Below are 18,077 nucleotides of genomic sequence, written 5' to 3'. Positions count from 1 at the left end.
TCTCTCTCTCTCTCTCTCTCTCTCTCTCTCTCTCTCTCTCTCTCTCTCTCTCTCGGTCTCTCTCTCTCTCTCTCTCTCTCTCTCTCTCTCTCTCTCTCTCTCTCTCTCTCTCATTCTCTTCGTCGCTTTCCCTTTTCCTGCATGCAGAACAACAAGGCTTATGTAAACACCACACCGGACACAGTAAATACAACAGTTTTGCAACAGGCTGTGTTTGTTTTTTAGCTTTTCCCAGACCATGCAAATGTTCTAGAGGAGATCTTCACAAATAAACCTTTGCTCCTCACTCCCCATATATTAGCCAGCAGCAGCCCAAACATGGTCTCTGCACGAAGATCATCTTCTGCGTGAATGGGGACTGATGAGGTCAGAACATTTATTTGTGCCTGTTAAAGCTTGTTTTTCACCTTCTGTTTTGCTCAGAGTGTGTCTCTGTGTGTTGCACGCAGACAAGAACTTAATCACTGATTCTGAAGTGGCCCTTTTGATGGAAAAGATGAGCAAGAGAGCCCGGTCTTCAGATTGGATGATAATGCACTCTTCTGCAGCCTCTCCCATTCAGAGCAGTCGGGCACACTGCACCTAACCTGCCCTTTCATCCTAAGAGAGGGAGGGAATGCAGAGAAAGAGAGAGGAAGGGTGAAGGAGAGAGCTTCCAAAAAAGAGGAGGACCAGCAACAGTGGAGTGGAGATAGAAGGGTGGGGGTGGTGTGCTTGTATTGAAACAGCTTGAAGAGATGAGAGGAGGAAAGAGGTGATGGAGAAAATGGTGAAGCAGGAAGAGTAAAAGAATGTGTGACAGCAGCTGTTTATGAGTTCTCTCACACACACAGACACACACACAAAAGCGCTGATCTCCAATTCTGAGCAGCCAAGCTGTCCTGCAGAGGAATATTTTTATTGCTCAGTTTTAGCATTTCAGACTGAACCCCTGTAGAGGCATGAAAGGAAAAAAAACGGTGGAAGAATGTGAAGCTCCTCTTAGATCTAGCTTTCAGACTACAGAACGGCCAGCCTTGGCACAGGTCTCAGATTGATCCGTCTTCTGGAGGCATATTTTATCTGACATCATTTGAGTTTTGTGTTTCTTGGCACTTGGTAACATAATGTTTGACACCACCATTTCAGCTGCTTGTAAGACTTGGCAAACAAAAGCAGGCAGTGTGTCATGGGATCAAAGCTGCAGAGATAAGGTTCCTGTAATCAGTAAGACCAGCGTTTACCTTTAGGATAGACTCCCCTGTAAATCTGCCCCAGCCCAGACCTTCATCAGTCTTTAGCTTTGTATTTACTTACAGTATGATATAGACATGAAATGGGATATTCCATGAAGCTGTAGGATGTCTCAATGATGATTGATCAATTATGATGAAAGTTGTCTACCTCTGATGTTGTGGGCAGCAAGTAAATTATTACAAGACTTTATACAAGAATTTATACACCAATCAGCCAATAACCCCTAATATTGTGTAGCAGATCCCTGAAGTCCTGAAGTAGCAAGGTGGGGCCTCCATGTGCATCACTGAGCCTTGGGTTCCAATGACCCTGTTGTTAGTTTACTGGTTGGCCTTTCTTGGACAACTTTTGATTGGTACTGACTGCAAGACCGGTCATGGTTTTTACAAGACGGTTACAAGACATTTTTCTTCGCCTTGTGAAAAGGTCGTGGGTTCAGCCTGAATGGCTGTGCTGGAATCCTGGTCACCAAAATGTCTGTGAGTTAGCTGTGAGCATGCTAACGTTAGGTAGTTTCCTAACCATAAACAGTAAAATAACTTAATACTGGTGAAAGCGTAATGCTGCTCACCCTGAAACATAAAAATAGTGTAGAACTGCCGTAGGAAGATCTCTGTGGAGCTGTGTTTAGCTTGGAGCTAACGTTGCAATTTGCAGGCTAGCTAACTGTGCTGCAACAAACAGTAAAATCACAGAAAAATGGTAATACAGTCTCTCTGTTTTACTAGTTTATTTTTAGACATTTGTTTTAGTAGACCCAAATTTGTGTGTCACCAAAACTTGATATGAACACAAAATATATTAAAACACCAGCTGTTCTATATGCTGCAAGAAAAGGTCATGCTGAATTGAGCCTATAGAAATGACCCAAAATCTAATTAAAAGTTAAAAATAAATAAATTATATACAATAGACACGGCTCCAAACACTACATTCCCATCAGTCTTTATTATACTGCCTGCCCCTATAATGTAATTAAGTTCATTGCAGATATCGCAATAACAAAAAATACATTCCTCCGTGCAGCCCTATGCTCTTAAAAATAAAAGTGCTTCAAAGGGTTCTTTGGGTGCTGCTGTAGAAGAACCACCTTTGGTTCTGGAAAAACCTTATTTGTGAAAGAGATGTGTAAGAACCTTTTAAAAGTTGCTTTAGCAGTTTTTTTTTCAGCCACACATCTCCTTAACAAAAATGGTGTGTGTGTGTGTGTGTGTGTGTGTGTGTGTGTGTGTGTGTGTGTGTGTGTGTGTGTGTGTGTGTGTGTGTGTGTGTGTCTTTTAGCACGCTTCGCTCCATATAAGCCTGCGGATATCATGCTAAAGCCTCTGCTGTTTGAGGTTCCCAGCATCACTACGGACTCGGTGTTTGTGGGCCGAGATTGGCTGTTTCAGCAGCTGGAGGATGTCCTGACTGACAGTCAAGCAGGCGAGAGCCGTGGGGCCACTGTCGTGGGCAACGTAGGCTTTGGAAAGACAGCCGTCATCTCTCGATTGGTTGCCCTCAGTTGCCATGGAGGCCGCATGAGACAGATCGCCTCTAATAGTCCCAACGCTTCCCCCAAAAGTGAGTATGTGTGGTTGCATATTTTTGGGGCAGTTCTGAAGTACCTTATTGTGGCTTCAGCTTTATTGGTGCAGTGTTTAGCAGCCCTTGGCTTTCTTCACACTTGCTCTATTTTTTTTAACAGTGTTGTTTGTCAAGTTAAGGAGGAAAGTGTTTTTTATTATTTTCCTTTAGGGAAGATACGTAGGTATGTTTGCTTCCTCCTACACAGTAAATGATTACACTCTTCAGTGTAACACCCCAGTCTAACATTGGCACACTCTGGTTTCATTATTTTCTAAACACTTTGATCTAAAGTCTTAAGAATTGCTTATTGCAATTAGTTTAATTAGTTGGATTTAAATAGCCAGGTTGATATGTTGAGTAATAGCTGAGAGTAATAGATGTGTATTAGGTTTGCCTGCTTGGTTAAAATGTAAGCGTGTAATGTTTGTTAATGTGCTTTTCATTTAACGTGCAGGTGGGGAGCTGAGCGCAGAGTTACCTCTGAGTCAGCCACCACAGCCCACCCCACCACCCAGCGCTACCAACACACTTCAGTCCGACAGCTGCCCCAGCACACCTGAGCTCCGCCGACACAGAGAGGAGGCTGTCAAACGGTTAGCCTCAAAGGTAAAGTTCCCCAGTACAATTGTGGGTGCAGCTGTGTGTGTTTGTGTGTGTGGGGAAGGGGGTAACAATACCCACATTTCGTGATGGAGTATATATTGTGTCTTTTGTATCACAATACAGTAGATTTTTGATACAGGAGTGAAAATAGGCAACGGTCACTCTGCTTTTATTTTTTGACCGTAGTATGCAATGACATGCATCATAGATAAACTCAACCTGTTTCTGGGTTGTAATGTGTGTATTTTATGTATGGTAGTAGTAATCTTAACTCTGAGGAAAGCCAGGTCCTATATTCAATCATTCATGGCTGTTATAGCCAGCTCCACTGAGCTCTCAGCAAGTACTCCAGGTGTGTCAGTTTTGGCTTTGTGATTCTGTAGGAAAGTGTATGGTATATAAATGAAGTCTTGCAGCATAGCCATTTGTGCTCTCTTTAGAACTTTTCAATGGATGGTGCTTAAAGCCTGAAACACCAAGTCATTGACAGAAAAATGCAGTGTATTTTTGACTTCCAGACTAGTTTATATATATATATATATATATATATATATATATATATATATATATATATATATATATATATATGCAAAATGTTATAACATTTTGTACACATGACTTTTATTATGTATAATACTTGATACATCAGAAATTTTTCTTACAGCATGCATCTGATATTTTCTTAATCATTATTCATTTAATTTGTTAAAATGTGCTGTTATTATTTAGATAATAATATTCAGATAAGGTTCTGCACAAGGATTGTTCCGTTTTGGAAACTTGTGAGGATTCTCAGCCTCATCTGTTAATGAAACCACTGTTAATTCTAGTAGCTTGTGTTTTGCTGTATGTTTGCTTATAATTGTGATTAATGTATTAGTTTGTGGATATGTGGCCCAGTCAGGCAGCTGGAAGACAGACAGATGTAAGATTACAGTGTGGCTTTAGGTCTTTTCCTCATGTTTTCTCGATCTACAAGCATGCATGCTGCTAGTTTAATGAACTTGAATGTGACGTGTGTGCGTGTGTCGTACATGTGTGGGGGTAAGGATCTAGTGTAGTCTAATCTAGTCTTTCTGCTATCTGTATAGCCAGACTATGGACAACTAGAACCTTTAATGGAACTCACTGTTTATCCTCCTCACCTGTGGAACTGCGTCTCTAAGGCCAGCTCAAAAGCAGTTCAGACTGTTGATGTGCATCTGAGCTGTGTGTAGAAGCTGTGTGTTTAATCTGTGAAAGAACTCTCCCCTATGTAGTGCACTTTGTTTGTGAAATGGCCAAACCATTTAAATTCATCATTCAAGAGTTAGACAACTCTATTTAACAGGCTGTTGCTGTATAATTGTTTTATTTGGTTGCTTGGTTGTTGTTGTTTTTTTATGCACTGTGGTGCACTATGTAGGACGTGTGATTCGAGATGGTGCCAATAGTCTATTCTCAGGAAGAGTAAACTCTGCAAGTTAGCAGTGAAAGGAGAAGGGAGAGTTTTATTGTGGAGATTTTTAGGAGTGTTTCTGCACACAGCTTGTAGCTGTTATTCGAGATACAACTGCTCCACAGTAATGTGAATTAAAACCTTGTTTTATAGTTGATTTCAGTCCTCCTAGATGCATTCTGCCTGCTTGTTTTTTTTTTCATAGTCCGAACAACTTGGCAAAATTCCAGGGAAATCGGGTCCAAAAATCTAGTTTGGAGAATAGTTCAGAAAAATCATGTGCGATTATTTTGCCTTTTTTTGTCTATGTTTTTTTCTGTCTTGTTTATTCGTGTTCAGGTTTCCTAGGACATAGTGCACACATTCTGAATGCAATACAGCATCTTTTCCAAAACAACACTTTAATGGGGTTCTAGGTAAAGGTGAGTCTTTCACATGATTGCACCATTTGTCAAAATGACACAAGTGCACATGCACATTCACATGTGCTCTTCCTGCAGGCTTTGAAACACAGCCTGATGACTTGAAAGGACCAGTGTGAGATCGGGGCAGTCATGCCTCATCTTTGTGTGGCTCTTTCATGAGCCAACCGTTCATCCTCAGTAATTAAACCCTGAAAACACACATTTACCTCCATCAGCCCTGCTCTCTGGTCTTTGTGCCTTCTTTTTTTTTTTGTTTTGGATGTATGTCTGTCTCTCTGTTCAAAAATGTTTGAAGCGAATGCTTTTATTTAGAGCGACTTCGAAAAGAGAATTCATCTATTCTGTTTTCTTCCTTTTAGTGTAGAATCCTTGTCCATGTCATTCACATGTCCAGTGTCGACCAGAAAAGTGAGGGGTCGCAAAGAGAAGGAGAGTTTATTGCTGTTATAGAATCTGAATACCCAGGAAATGTCCCAAATGTCTGATAATCGTTGCACAGAAACGCACTGTGGCTCTTTACGTATTGTTCTGAGCGCACAGCTGCAGTTCTTCCACCGCTGAAGTGTGAGGGATGTTCAGGAACATCACTCCTGCGTTTCATCAATGCAGTGATAGACTAAACTGCCACCTGTCACTCACGATGAGGAGTAAATGATGTATAAACTGCATCTCCTAGGGGACCTGCTGTTGCTTGTGTGTTGCCATGGCAACAGGTTGGCAAGGTGGTCATTTGGTCTAAGGTAGAGAATTGCACCCACAGGAGCAATAAGGACTGAGAAGAAGCTGAGCTGGAGAAACATGCCTGCTCTTAAAGCAGCATGTACGAGACGTGAGGCCATATTTACTGAACAGTTATTAACAATTATCACGAATGGAAGTGGGAATCAGATCCTGCTTAGCATTCATTTGTGTTATTGTTTTGAATTGATTAAATGGTCCAGAAATGACACAAGTGCTAGTTTTGTAGTTCTGGTAAAGGAGTTAGTAATGATTGTGTGAGAGATGGAACTTGTTCTCTAATTTTTGTTGATGGTGCTGATGTTTGTTGATGTAGTGGTCGTGTTTCCTGATGGTTTACAGCACTGGCACCCTGCTGAGATCCAGCCTGGTGGTTCTGCAGCTTGTGCTTCACCACCTGTCCTTTCCATTTCGCTCTTCCTCTCTCTCGTCTCCTGAGGCTGGCCTCGCATATGGTGCAGTTCCGCAGAACTTTGTGAAAGCAGTTTTGCCGTATTTACTTTTGAATTCTGTTCCTAACAGTGTGTGCCAGGACATGTCAGGACAAGAAAGGTTTTGATTGAATCTCAGGCCAAGTTTGACCAATGGGCATTGCATGGGAGCGTCTGGCGCTCAAATGTTGGCCCCTGGTACCACATCACCTCCATGAACAATGCTATATTTAGGCCTGGACTGGTTTGTGTTGTCTCTGTGATTTTTGAGGTGGATAAAGATCTCAGTGTTATGTCAGATGGATGTCTGTTTGACCCAGCTGGGCTTCTGGAACTCCCGGTCTATTGGACACAACTCTGGCTCCGAAACCACTCCAGTTAAGCTGAGATTGGTCGAGTCTGGCAGTGGAAACTGGGCTTAACCAAGCTTTACTGAGCCACCTGCTCCACCATCTCCTACCCAGAAGTTTTCTTTTCCATTTCCCCTCATTTAAAATTCAGTCCCCATCAGCGTTTACACCTAGCTGCATCTCAGACCTTATTAAACACATTAAAACATCAGCTCTTTCTAGAGTATTGTGCCTTTTTTTGATATAAAATGCTACAGGGATTTTTGCTGCACCATTTAAGCAATAATAACAATAATGCTAATAAACTAAGATGTCGAAATGCACATCTTGGTGCTGAATGATCTGCTGATCTTCGATCAAATCATTCCTAGATTAACACAGATCAAACATGCCACTCTGAAAGTGAATATAGCTGTATTAAGTCTCCTCTTCTTTTCACTCTCCTCCTCCCACTTATTTCTAATTCATCTCATGCATCTGTTTCCTGAGCCGTTGTCTCTCGGAGGGCATATGTGCCATTCTGTTTTGGTGATTGGCATGCTTTGATGCTAGCGAGGAGTGTTTGTTGCATTACAGGTGACTTTTGATCCTGACATTAATATGCATTCCTTTGCTAGAGGATTTGTTTCCAGAGTTGGGTTTTCTCAGTAGAGAAGAACTAGACCTACATCTGTGGGGGGCTGATAACATACCATGTGCAAATAATTTACACGGAAATTCATTATTATAAAATCTACAATTTTTACCTTTGTTTTCACTGTTGCATGAACCTATTACTGGCTTCTGTTCATTTTCAATGGAAGCGTGTGGTTACAAAAGAATGAGGCTACCAGGTGTAAGTAATATGACAAACCTGAGTAAACATTTACAAATATTAAATGTTACAAATGAAAATAATAATTGGCTCAGTGTAAGTCATTTATGTCTCCCAAAGTTTAACGTTAACGTTGCCCATCTTCCATTGACCAGTCTGCAACAGTACGTGTATTCTTACCGAACCGTCGCGGTATGTGAAAATATGTTGAGGTTAGCTCAGCCTGAATGGCGTCTGACTATGGCTAGTGCAAAAGAGCCATTCCTGCTTCTTTCAAATCATCAAGGGTTTTTTTTATTTTTTTATTTCTTTGGGAGGGTTGGGTTTGAACTATGCTTTCAGTAAAACGGAATGAATAAAACACATCCACAATAGCCAAATGTGAACTAATGTATTTGTTTTTTTCTTCTGTGCTACATTAAAATATGCTCAATTGACACCATAGGCTGTACCATCTACCTCAGGGGGAACTATATAACACTAGGTGGAGCAAACTACCTACACTGCACTACTGTCTGTTAAATATAATAGAAAAGAAACCTAGCCTTGAGTTGTTTTTGTTGCTGTTTTCTCCTCATTGTACCGCATCGTGATGTCCGAACCATGATTTCTTTGTAGTGTTGCACCCTTAGTCTTTCAGCAGACCTTGCTTTTTGGACTGTTACACAGAGGCACAGACGCTGGTGCCTCCAAAGAACCTGTAGGGAACACTGACTATAAATCAGATCTTAGACTTCACAAGAAGAGATCTTTCTCTTTAGTGAAAATGGAGTTTCTTTCACCTGAATGAGCCTGAAGATGGATGATCTCTGCTCATCTGTAATAGGCCTGTGAGAGGCTAGAGGAGCTCCCCTTGAGGTGAAAATGGAGCCATTTCTATTAACCCCAGCTGTCCAAATGGGAAATACCACCATTAAACATGCCTTTCACTAATAAATCAGTGCAAATTAAGAAAGCAGCCACAAAAGGCCAATGCCTTAAGGTCCTCTGCTGGCTTGCAGTTTTCTGAAAGGTTCTTTGCCAATGCTGCGGCCATATGAGTCAGAAATATGACAAATGTTTATACTGAACTTGCTTTTAAGGACACTGCTCTGCTTCGGAGCAGTCTCTCCATTACATTATATATTCCCTTAGACGGGTTTCAGATGGTGCTAGATTGTTCAAAGAGCTACCAGAGCTGTATTTCTAATGAAAAAAATAAATAAATTATATGATGCTTTCCAGTATTGCGTTCACATGTTTTCCCAACATTACCTGAATATTTTATCAAATGTTGCCACTGCTCTACCGTTTGCTATATCTCTGTATCTGTAAATGCTGTTGGGTTCCAGAAGGCAAGCAGGAGGCACATTCCTTTGCATTTTTATTCATCCTCTTCTTCTTTTCTTGTCTCTTCTGTAGAATTCCTGAAGGAAGTTAAGATGAATGATTTCTCATCTGTAAAGGGGCTGCTGAGTACTGATTCTCCCTAGTCTCAGTACCAAGACGTAGAAGGCACTCCTGGAAAAGGCTGCATTTTAAAAGCAGCCATTTAGAATCGCTGTTTACGTTTTGCGTTTGAAATGAGCATCGCTTCCTTTGATGATTCACAAACTGTGTGATGCAGCTCCAGCCGTGAATATTGGCTCTTGACACAAAGGGATGTGTTCTGAAGAGGAGGACGATGGCGTTTAGGTGGTAGAGGGAGCAGTGTGCAAAGATTTCAAAATTCTGAGGTTGATTAGCAGCCCCTACCAAAACAGTCTAAGAGGCTGGAAAGGCCGTGTTTCTGAAGTCAACAGCTATGGTGCGCCACCAAAGACTGCATCAAGAAGTCACCCAACTTCACAAATGGAACCTTACCCACTCAGTGTTACAGTGTCCATAGCATGATGAGGAGAGCCACTCAGAGCATCTATCCTCAAGAGCTGAAGGGATAGTTTAGCAGTCCCAGTAAAAGTGAGGTGACCTGAGACTCAGGTTAGCCCTGTTCTTTGATTTGATGGCTTTTTCAGACCAGCATTGCTTAGAATTAGTGTACGGCTGTAATTATGTTGAAGACGTACTAGTAGAATGAGAAGTAGTGGATTTTCTGGTGTTTTCTAATGGTCATAGCAACGCTGAGGTGAATCCAACACGTGAGTGTTCTGACCGGTGATCTTTTCACCTAAAAACATCATCTGGATTTGAAATTCTCACAAAATAATACCGCTTACCTCTCTCTTTCTTTTTAGGTGGTTGCGTATCATTACTGCCAGGCTGATAACACCTACACCTGTCTGGTGCCTGAGTTTGTGCACAGTATCTCCGCCCTGCTCTGCAGAGCACACCAGCTTACTGCCTATAGGGAGCTCCTTCTGAAAGAACCACACCTACAGAGCATGCTCAGCCTGCGCTCCTGCGTCCAGGACCCAATGGCTGCTTTCCGCAGGGGCATGCTGGAGCCTCTAATCAACCTGCGCAAAGGTACCTAAATCCAATAATCTGTTAATAAATCCTTGAACTTATCCTATAGGGGCCTCCTCTGACTTTTGGAATTGGGTATTTGCCTCATTCTGTGTTGTTTTTCATTACTGTTATGTTGATATGTTACTGTATTCTTCTTCCAGCACTCAGGGCTGTTGCTAATGCGTGTAGTGGGACTCTGTAGTGGGATGAATTCAGCGCCTGAAGCTAATAGACTTCAATGTGTTGATTTGCATCTGGCTAATTGACATTCTTGCTAATTTATGCTCTCCTTAGTCTCCCACTGCTGTTGCTGAAGAAGAGAACAAACTTGACATCAAAATAATGAAATGGATTCTCAGGATTCTACCAAGGCAGCCACCATTGTTTCTAAACTCTTGGCTCTGAGAAGAGTTAATCTCTTAAGAAATCAAGATGACTGGGCGAGCTAGGCTGTCCAAACTGACTGAGAAATGTATTAGATTTTTAAAGCAACAGGCTGCACTCATTTTAGGGTCACTCTGGTTTGTTGAGCATGGGGGGGGGGTCCAGTCTTTTCTCTCAGCTGTACTCTTAATCAATACTGTATTGTGGGAGGCTGAGTTCGAGACATAGATAAACAAACCTGCTGTTCGTATGATGGAGATGGAAAAGACTGAGAATCAATATTGTGGCAGCAGGCAAGGCTAGAGAGCTGCTGGTAACAGAAGCCGCCCTACCCTGCTAACAACAGCAGTTCGCATGCCTCCCCTCAACCCCATGGCAGATTATTGAAATGAATAGCTTGCAGTGTCGTGGCTCATTTGGGGGGCAAAAATATTGATTTGATCAGTTCATCATGCAATGAAAGAGTGTACCAGAAGATTTGTGGAAGAGATTAAATTGGATTCGATTAGATTGGGTTTGGTGAGGGCTGTTCTTTCAAGGGCTGTTCTTTCAGCCTTATTTGTTAAAAAGAACTCAAAGAAAAGAAGCAGCAATACACACACACGCATACACACAACTTGGCCTTGATCTGTCCCTCAGTGAAAAATATTTTCCTTCCTTGAGTAAATCCAGTCTGACTACTTGATCGTAGAGACATCTTCAGATCTTCACGTAGCTCTGTAATGAATTTTTAAATGTTCTTTGCGTCTCCCTGCAAGAGCAAAAGGCAGGGTTGAGCCATAGCTCCTCTATCCTCATATTCCGTTGAGTCTACTGCAGTGGATTCAAATGTGCCAGTTTTCATATTAGATCCTGCAGTGGTCTGAATACTGTGTTTAGCTATGTGTGTATTCATATTCATCAGGTACAAATAAGTGATGTGAATAAATAAGCTAAATACGTTCACCTTTTTCCGGTTTATGGAAGTATGGGAAGTACATAACCGTCTCTTTCCTGCAGAAATTCATCAGAAACATGTCTGCATTTGTGTTTGTGTCGGTTTAAAGTATTAGTCTTCTCTGCTCATTTAGTTTTGTTAGATCGGATGTTCTCTTTACTACTTCATGAAAGCGTATATTTCAATGTAGCGCTTGCAGCTTTGCACCCAGCTCCTGAAAATCTTGTCTTTGGTTGGTTAGCTTGACATTTTGTGCATAAATTATTTTTTTTCACCCAGTCTACAAGAGCTTATGCTCAACAGGAACAGACAGCAGATTTCTCACCTTTGCTAACATTTTCACCTTTGGAATGTTGGCACCTGTGATATTGCACCTGAGCACCGCTGCTTGCTCTCTGCAGATGTAAAGTGTTCTTCCGTATTGTAACTGGATTGCTGGTGTTTTGCACTTTGATAGTAAAGTCCTGCATACTTGTCTGAAACACTGAATTGCTTTCTGTCTTCACACTTCCAATCAGAGAGAAAGATTCCAGAAGAAGATTACATCATCTTGATCGACGGGCTGAACGAAGCAGAGTTTCACAAGCCAGACTATGGTGACACCATTGCGTCCTTCATTACTAAGATCATTTCTAAATTCCCCTCCTGGCTCAAACTCGTCATCACTGTACGGGTCAGTTTACAGGTGAGTAACATTTCTACACACCTCTCTAGACTGATCTTCATTTTTAGAAATTGAAAGGTTTGAATTGAAATAGATATTCTTGAGGTTTGATGGGAATGTAAATAGCTACTAATGCACTATATGCATTTCACTATTTCATGTGATCAGTGGACATCACTGGGCATCTACACACCACTATCTTCATTTTCCTTTCTAATGTTCTATGATTAGAGCGTTCAACAATGAGTGTATGGCTGTGAAGCAGTTCAAAATCAGTTAAGAATATGAATTAACCCATGCTTACGAACCAGTTATTTTAAGGATAAGACTAAGCTATTTGTTGTCTGACCTTTTAGCTGTTTAGTTTCTGTTTTTAAGAGGTGCGCTATAGATATTTCAGGTTAAGTCACTAATGATTGCATTTGCTGTGGTTATGCTGGATCCTGGGACAACTCTCAAAAAGACAAAGATTTAGCTGCTTCTGTTACATTACTGCGCACACACAGTCTTGTAACACCGCTTTCTGACCTGTCGGATAATGAAAACAGCATCCAAGGCACCTTGTTTCAGTCAAATGAATCATGCATGTAAGTGTAAGAAGTAGAGCTTGAGGAAGGAAGCGGGTAGTAAAACAGTGATGCATGCAACACAACTGCACTTGCTGAGACTACCGAGGAAAAGGTGTGAATCTGTGTTTGTATTGACTGTGTTTTGACAGGACTCACCCACAGCTCTGCTGATGCAGGCTTTGCAGCCGTCTGTGGCTCTTTAAGAAAATGTCCTTCACTAGCTGGCAGAATTATGTGTGCAACTGCACTCTTCAAATCTCAGCCTATAGCTGAGACTCTGGAGGATTTAGATGTGCATACACCACTGAGACACAGAGACAGGGACTGTTTTTCCAGCCATGGACGTTCAGCAGCCCACAGAACTGCTGAATAGTTTTTAGGAGCTGAAGTCCATTTCATTTCTCTGATGGTTAATTGAAAAGCAGGTGCGTTAGCGCAGACAATGCAGGCCGCTACTGTGGTTCTAGAAGTGGCCATATTCATAACATAGTCTGCCTCTCTTTGCTTTGTGTGCTTGTTTTTTGGCTACTCTTCTGCTGACTATTCTGATTGCAATAGCTTTCCCTTAAATTAAATGGTTGGAATTGGTCCTATTTCTCATTCAAAGTTCATATGAGTTAATTCAAGTTTTAGGAAGCTCTTCAGAACAGGGTCTACCCACCAGATCAGTTCAGTGCAGATTGATTAAAGCTTCATGGCAATGTCCTTGATGGCACTGGTCAAAAGTCGATCCGCACCAAGAGCCCTTCGAGCTTCAAGTACGGCTCGGCCATCCCTCAAAATCCACGGAAGACAAGCGTCCAGGCTTTTTCTGTCCTGGCACCAAAGTGTTGGAACGAGCTGCCTCTGGGTGTCCGAACAGCAGAGTCGCTCGCTGTCTTCAAACGCAGACTGAAGACCCACCTCTTCCGAGAATACTTGGGCGAATAGCAGAGTGGTCTCCTTACTGACTTGTGTTTAGTAGTGTCTTAGAGGTATCTTTGAATTTTTAGCCTATTCAAACTAGCTGAGGTTTTTCTTGGGTAAATAGCAAAGCACTTTTGTAAGTTGCTCTGGAAAAGAGCGTCTGCTAAATGCAAAAGTACACTGCCTACCCAGCGATGCAGCATCTGCGGCAGTCCGAAAAGAGGCAGTGGCTGGCTTTATATGTGTCAGAGAAGCCATTAGAAATAAATATGGTCCGTAAGATGCTAATCGCAGTTGTCTCATATACATACATGACACACACTCTAATTAATGTCAGTCTGAGCCAATAAGTGGCAATCATGCTGCAGGCTCATGAGCCATTGTTTGTCCTCCATATAAACATCTGCCTCATTGTGGAATACTTCTTCAAAGAACGCTCTGTGTGATCTGCTGTGATTGAATGCCTGATCCTTAAGCTAATTCATCCTCTGTTTGCAAATGCGATTTGCATAGCAATAGCTGACAGTATCCAAGCTCAATTATCTGCCATTATGGGACAAGGATTACGCTACTGTGCATGCAGTTGTGATTTTTGATATTTTCAGTATTTGTTGTTGTTTCTACAGATATTATTGATAATAGTCCTAATGATTTTGATGATTGAAGATATTATTCGATTTTTTAGATACTAAGGAACAAACTGTACAAAATGGTGATAAATATCGGCGATTGTAACTAACCAAGATGATCCCCATGTTAGCTGTGCCAATGAAAAGCAGACTTTATACAGCACCTTCTTACCGTCGCCTTACAAAGCGTTTAAAAAGGGGGCAAATGTGGGAAGAAGTTTCAGCATCTACTTAGAAAGTATTGATAAAAAGGTCAGTTTTAAGTTCAGCTTTAAAGGAGGAAAGTAAAGAGCAGAGACAGAGAGACTGTGGTAATGAGTTCCTTAGTTTGGGGGCCATGACACTAAAAGATCTGCCTCCTGCAGAGACCAGTCTGGCTTTAGGGGCAGCGAAAAGTCCAGCATCAGAAGGCCTACGTGTACGGGACTGTGCAGAGATGTGTATATAAGCAGGAGGAGTTTAAACTGAATGCAAGAATTTAGAATGCAAGAAGATCCTTGGACGTATTAAAGTGGTGAGACAATATAAGAAAGCAATATCCAGAGTTGTAGCATCTTGAATGAAGAGCATGGGCCGAACATGAGCAACATTACATAGGTGGGGGGAAAAGCAACTTTAGTGACCTATTGTGGGGTTCAGAAGAAGCTATTTTTTGTGTTAGAGGTCACCCTAATGTCAAATACATCCTTAAAGATGTCCAGTCTATATTAGGTACAGCACATAGGCTTGGAGCAAAAATGTGGACCTGAGGACTTCATTGCTTACATCCATTATTCATTGCTTACATGTCATTATAGCTACACTATATGTCCACATATTTGTGGACACCCCTTCTAATGAATGCAGTCAGCTACTTTTAAGTTTTACCCATTGCCGACACAGATGTGCAAATGCACACATCGCTTGTCTTGGCCCTGTAGAAAGCATTGCCAGTAGAATATGACACTCTGGAGCAGGTAAATGCGAAACCATAGGCACCATTCCTATTTCCATGCGTGGGCTGGAGGGGTATAAAGCCCCCAAGCACTGGAATGATTGTGCTCCATCCAGTTCCTTTGGGATGAGTTAGGGATGAGGAGGGATGGTGATCAGCTTGACCTCACTAACGCTCTTGTCGCTCAATGCAATGCAATCCTCATAGCAATGCTCCAGAATCTGTTAGGAAACCGAAGGGGCAATTACTCCAACGAAAGCAGGATAAACTCTTTTTAATATCCTTGATTTCAGAAAAACCAATGAATGAACAGGTGTCCTGATACTGTTGTCCATATAGCGTCCTACAGAAAGTTCTGTGGAAGCTCATTTGAATTCCCCAATCAGTAGATGAATAAGGTTCCAGCTTATGCAGCTGTGCTATGTAGTATTAATTGTGTTTGGGTCTCTAACTGGTGTTGTCTGATCTGAACAGGGGAAAATGTCATTTCTCACCCTAGTTTACCTCTGGTGCTCTCTTTAAGCAAGGACAGAGCAGGATTACAGGGAATTGATTTGTCTGACTTGTTGGCATGCACCTGAGCGAATGCATGTGTTTGTTCCTGTTGTCCTTCTGCACCTTGAAGTACGAGTGTCTGTGCCTCTGTCCTGGTGGATTTCAGAGCTCTTAGTGCAAATGAAGGTGTGTTCATGTGTGAGGTCTAGATCAGTTTTTGTGTGTTTTGTGTTGGTGTGTGGTTAACTGTTTGCTGTATATCTGAACAGACTGTAATGCGTGTGTCCCTGAAGACCGCTCTCTGTCTGTCACTTCTTGAGCCTTTGTAGAGACTGTGTGTGTGTGTGTGTGTGTATATATAGATATGTGTGTGTGTGTTCTGTTATCTCCCTTGTGTATGTGTGTATGCAGTGCTACACAGTCTAGCCATGCAGCTCACTGACCTTCTGCAGATAAATCACCCAGAGGACATCAATACCATAGCAGAGGAGAGAGGGAGAAAGCTTTTAACGCTGCCTGCCTGTTTCTCTGTGTTCTCTTACTGACGGATAAAAGAGAGAAGGAGAGAGAGACCTGCCCAAGAGATTACTTTTTGTCTAATGCTTTAGACTCTTTGCTTAAATGAGTCATGGAGAGGGATTATGAACAGTAGTCTCTGTAATGCAGTATTCATTTACCATTGATGAGTCCTTGAATTGGCGTTTATAATTAAGCAGTAATTGGACTAAACAGAGTGATGCAAGAGATTGTGATAAGATCAGTGGTGATGCATCATGCCCATATGTTTTGTCTCTAGAACATGTAGCACTCCTTTATTCAGTATGCTGTGTGCTGTATTTAATAGACTGGACAGCAGGCCTAGTTTCACTCTCAAAAGCTACACTGGCCTTTTCTCATAGTACCTCATAGTCGTGAATGTTGATGTGCAAATACTTGTTGTTATTTGCAGTATTTTTAAGTTATAGTAATCCTAACTGTCCAGCCTGAATCTCACCAAACATGAAGTTTGCAGCCCTGTTCTTTTTAACCATATGAGTCATATCTTTGTTCCTCTTTGTTTCTGAAGGAGATCACCAGTCTGTTGCCCTTTACTAAGATCAGCCTGGATGACTTTCCCGATAACAAGGAGATCGGCTCAGACCTGAACGCCTACATCCAGCACCGTGTCAACAGCAGCCGCGACATCCTGAACAACATCTCTCTGAACGGAAAGGCCGATCCCGTTATTGTGGGCAAAGTGAGCTCGCACCTCATCTCCCGCAGCCAGGGTTCGTACCTTTACCTGAAACTCACCCTGGACCTTTTCGAGAGGGGTCACCTTGTCATCAAGAGCGCCAGCTACAAGGTGGTGCCCGTCTCCCTCTCTGAGCTGTACCTGCTGCAGTGCAACATGAAGTTCATGAGCAACTCTGCGTTTGAGCGCGCCATGCCTATCCTCAACGTGGCCCTGGCGTCTCTGCACCCGATGACGGACGAGCAGCTGTTCCAGGCTCTGAACGCTGGCAGCGTGCGAGGAGACCTTCAGTGGGACGACTTCCAGCAACGCATGGACATGCTCTCCAGCTTCCTGATCAAACGCAGGGATAAGACGCGCATGTTCTGTCACCCCTCGTTCAGAGAGTGGCTCGTGTGGAGAGCTGACGGTGAAAGCTCAGACTTCCTCTGTGACTCCAGGTGAGCACCAATAATGTCATGAAAGTAGAAAATGTCCCTTTTTAGTGTAAGATTGCCAGTGAATGTCTGCTCTATGAAATGTCTTCTAAATGTAATGTGATGCCATTGAGACGAAAGTGTAAGATGGGGATGCTTGGCCTCTGTGAAATGTCACATGGGTTTGTTTTGGGGAGTGAAGGACTGAAGGCCGAAATGTTAGCCGAAATGTTATGTGCGGGACTTAATGTCAAACTCCTGGAACCTTCTCACAGCACCAAAAAAACAGCAAACTTTAAAGGTTAGGACTTATCACAAGTTAGCACAGAGAGTTTATCTGTAACAGGCGCCTATTTAAAGTTAATAGGGCGCTTAATCTAGGTGTTTAATTTGTCTGGAGTGCAGAATAAGAGTATGCAGTTAAAAAAAAAAGAATAGTGTTTAAATAGAAAATGGTTCCCTTGGAAACACTTAGAAATCAATACTAAAACTTTTGAATAAAAAGTCACTTGTCTGCTTACTTGACACACTTTTAGCAGTCATAACTTCTTGCAATAGTAATGATGTTGTCGTTGGGGATTTGTCAGTTACTAGATCAAACTTTCTTCTGTAGTAGAAAAATACAAGCAAATTCACCACCTTGGAGTCCTTTGAGTTAGAGATAGAACAGTCTGTCTGAGAGTGTCTCTCTGTGTCCCTGTCTTCGGAAGAAGCATTCTTGAGCTGCAGTCTGCAATGTTTGGATTGATTTACAGAGATTCAGCATTAAATTAAATATGAACACTTTCTTGATTTAAGGTTAATATTTCATTTTAGCTCCCATTTTCTCATTTTTCAACAGCCAGGCTTACATTATTGATCTAAACCATGTTAACACT

At 42.0% G+C, this 18,077-nt stretch overlaps 1 protein-coding gene across 5 annotated transcripts in view; it reads left to right on the top strand.

The window, feature by feature from the left end:
• The window catches only part of tanc1b (tetratricopeptide repeat, ankyrin repeat and coiled-coil containing 1b), a 139,048-nt gene that overhangs the window by 97,285 nt on the left and 23,686 nt on the right, over window positions 1–18,077 (top strand). For all 5 annotated transcript variants that reach the window (XM_072685746.1, XM_072685744.1, XM_072685745.1 and 2 more), the window contains 5 exons: window positions 2,518–2,799; window positions 3,260–3,411; window positions 9,818–10,049; window positions 11,871–12,037; window positions 16,616–17,223. In XM_072685746.1, coding sequence (XP_072541847.1) covers window positions 2,518–2,799; window positions 3,260–3,411; window positions 9,818–10,049; window positions 11,871–12,037; window positions 16,616–17,223 — 1,441 coding nt within the window. The remainder of the gene's footprint in view (window positions 1–2,517; window positions 2,800–3,259; window positions 3,412–9,817; window positions 10,050–11,870; window positions 12,038–16,615; window positions 17,224–18,077) is intronic.

This window comes from Salminus brasiliensis, chromosome 8 (assembly GCF_030463535.1).
Source record: "Salminus brasiliensis chromosome 8, fSalBra1.hap2, whole genome shotgun sequence".
Taxonomy (NCBI): Eukaryota; Metazoa; Chordata; class Actinopteri; order Characiformes; family Bryconidae; genus Salminus; species Salminus brasiliensis.
Note: the sequence above shows the minus strand (reverse complement) of the source record. Positions and strands in the feature narration are given on the sequence as shown.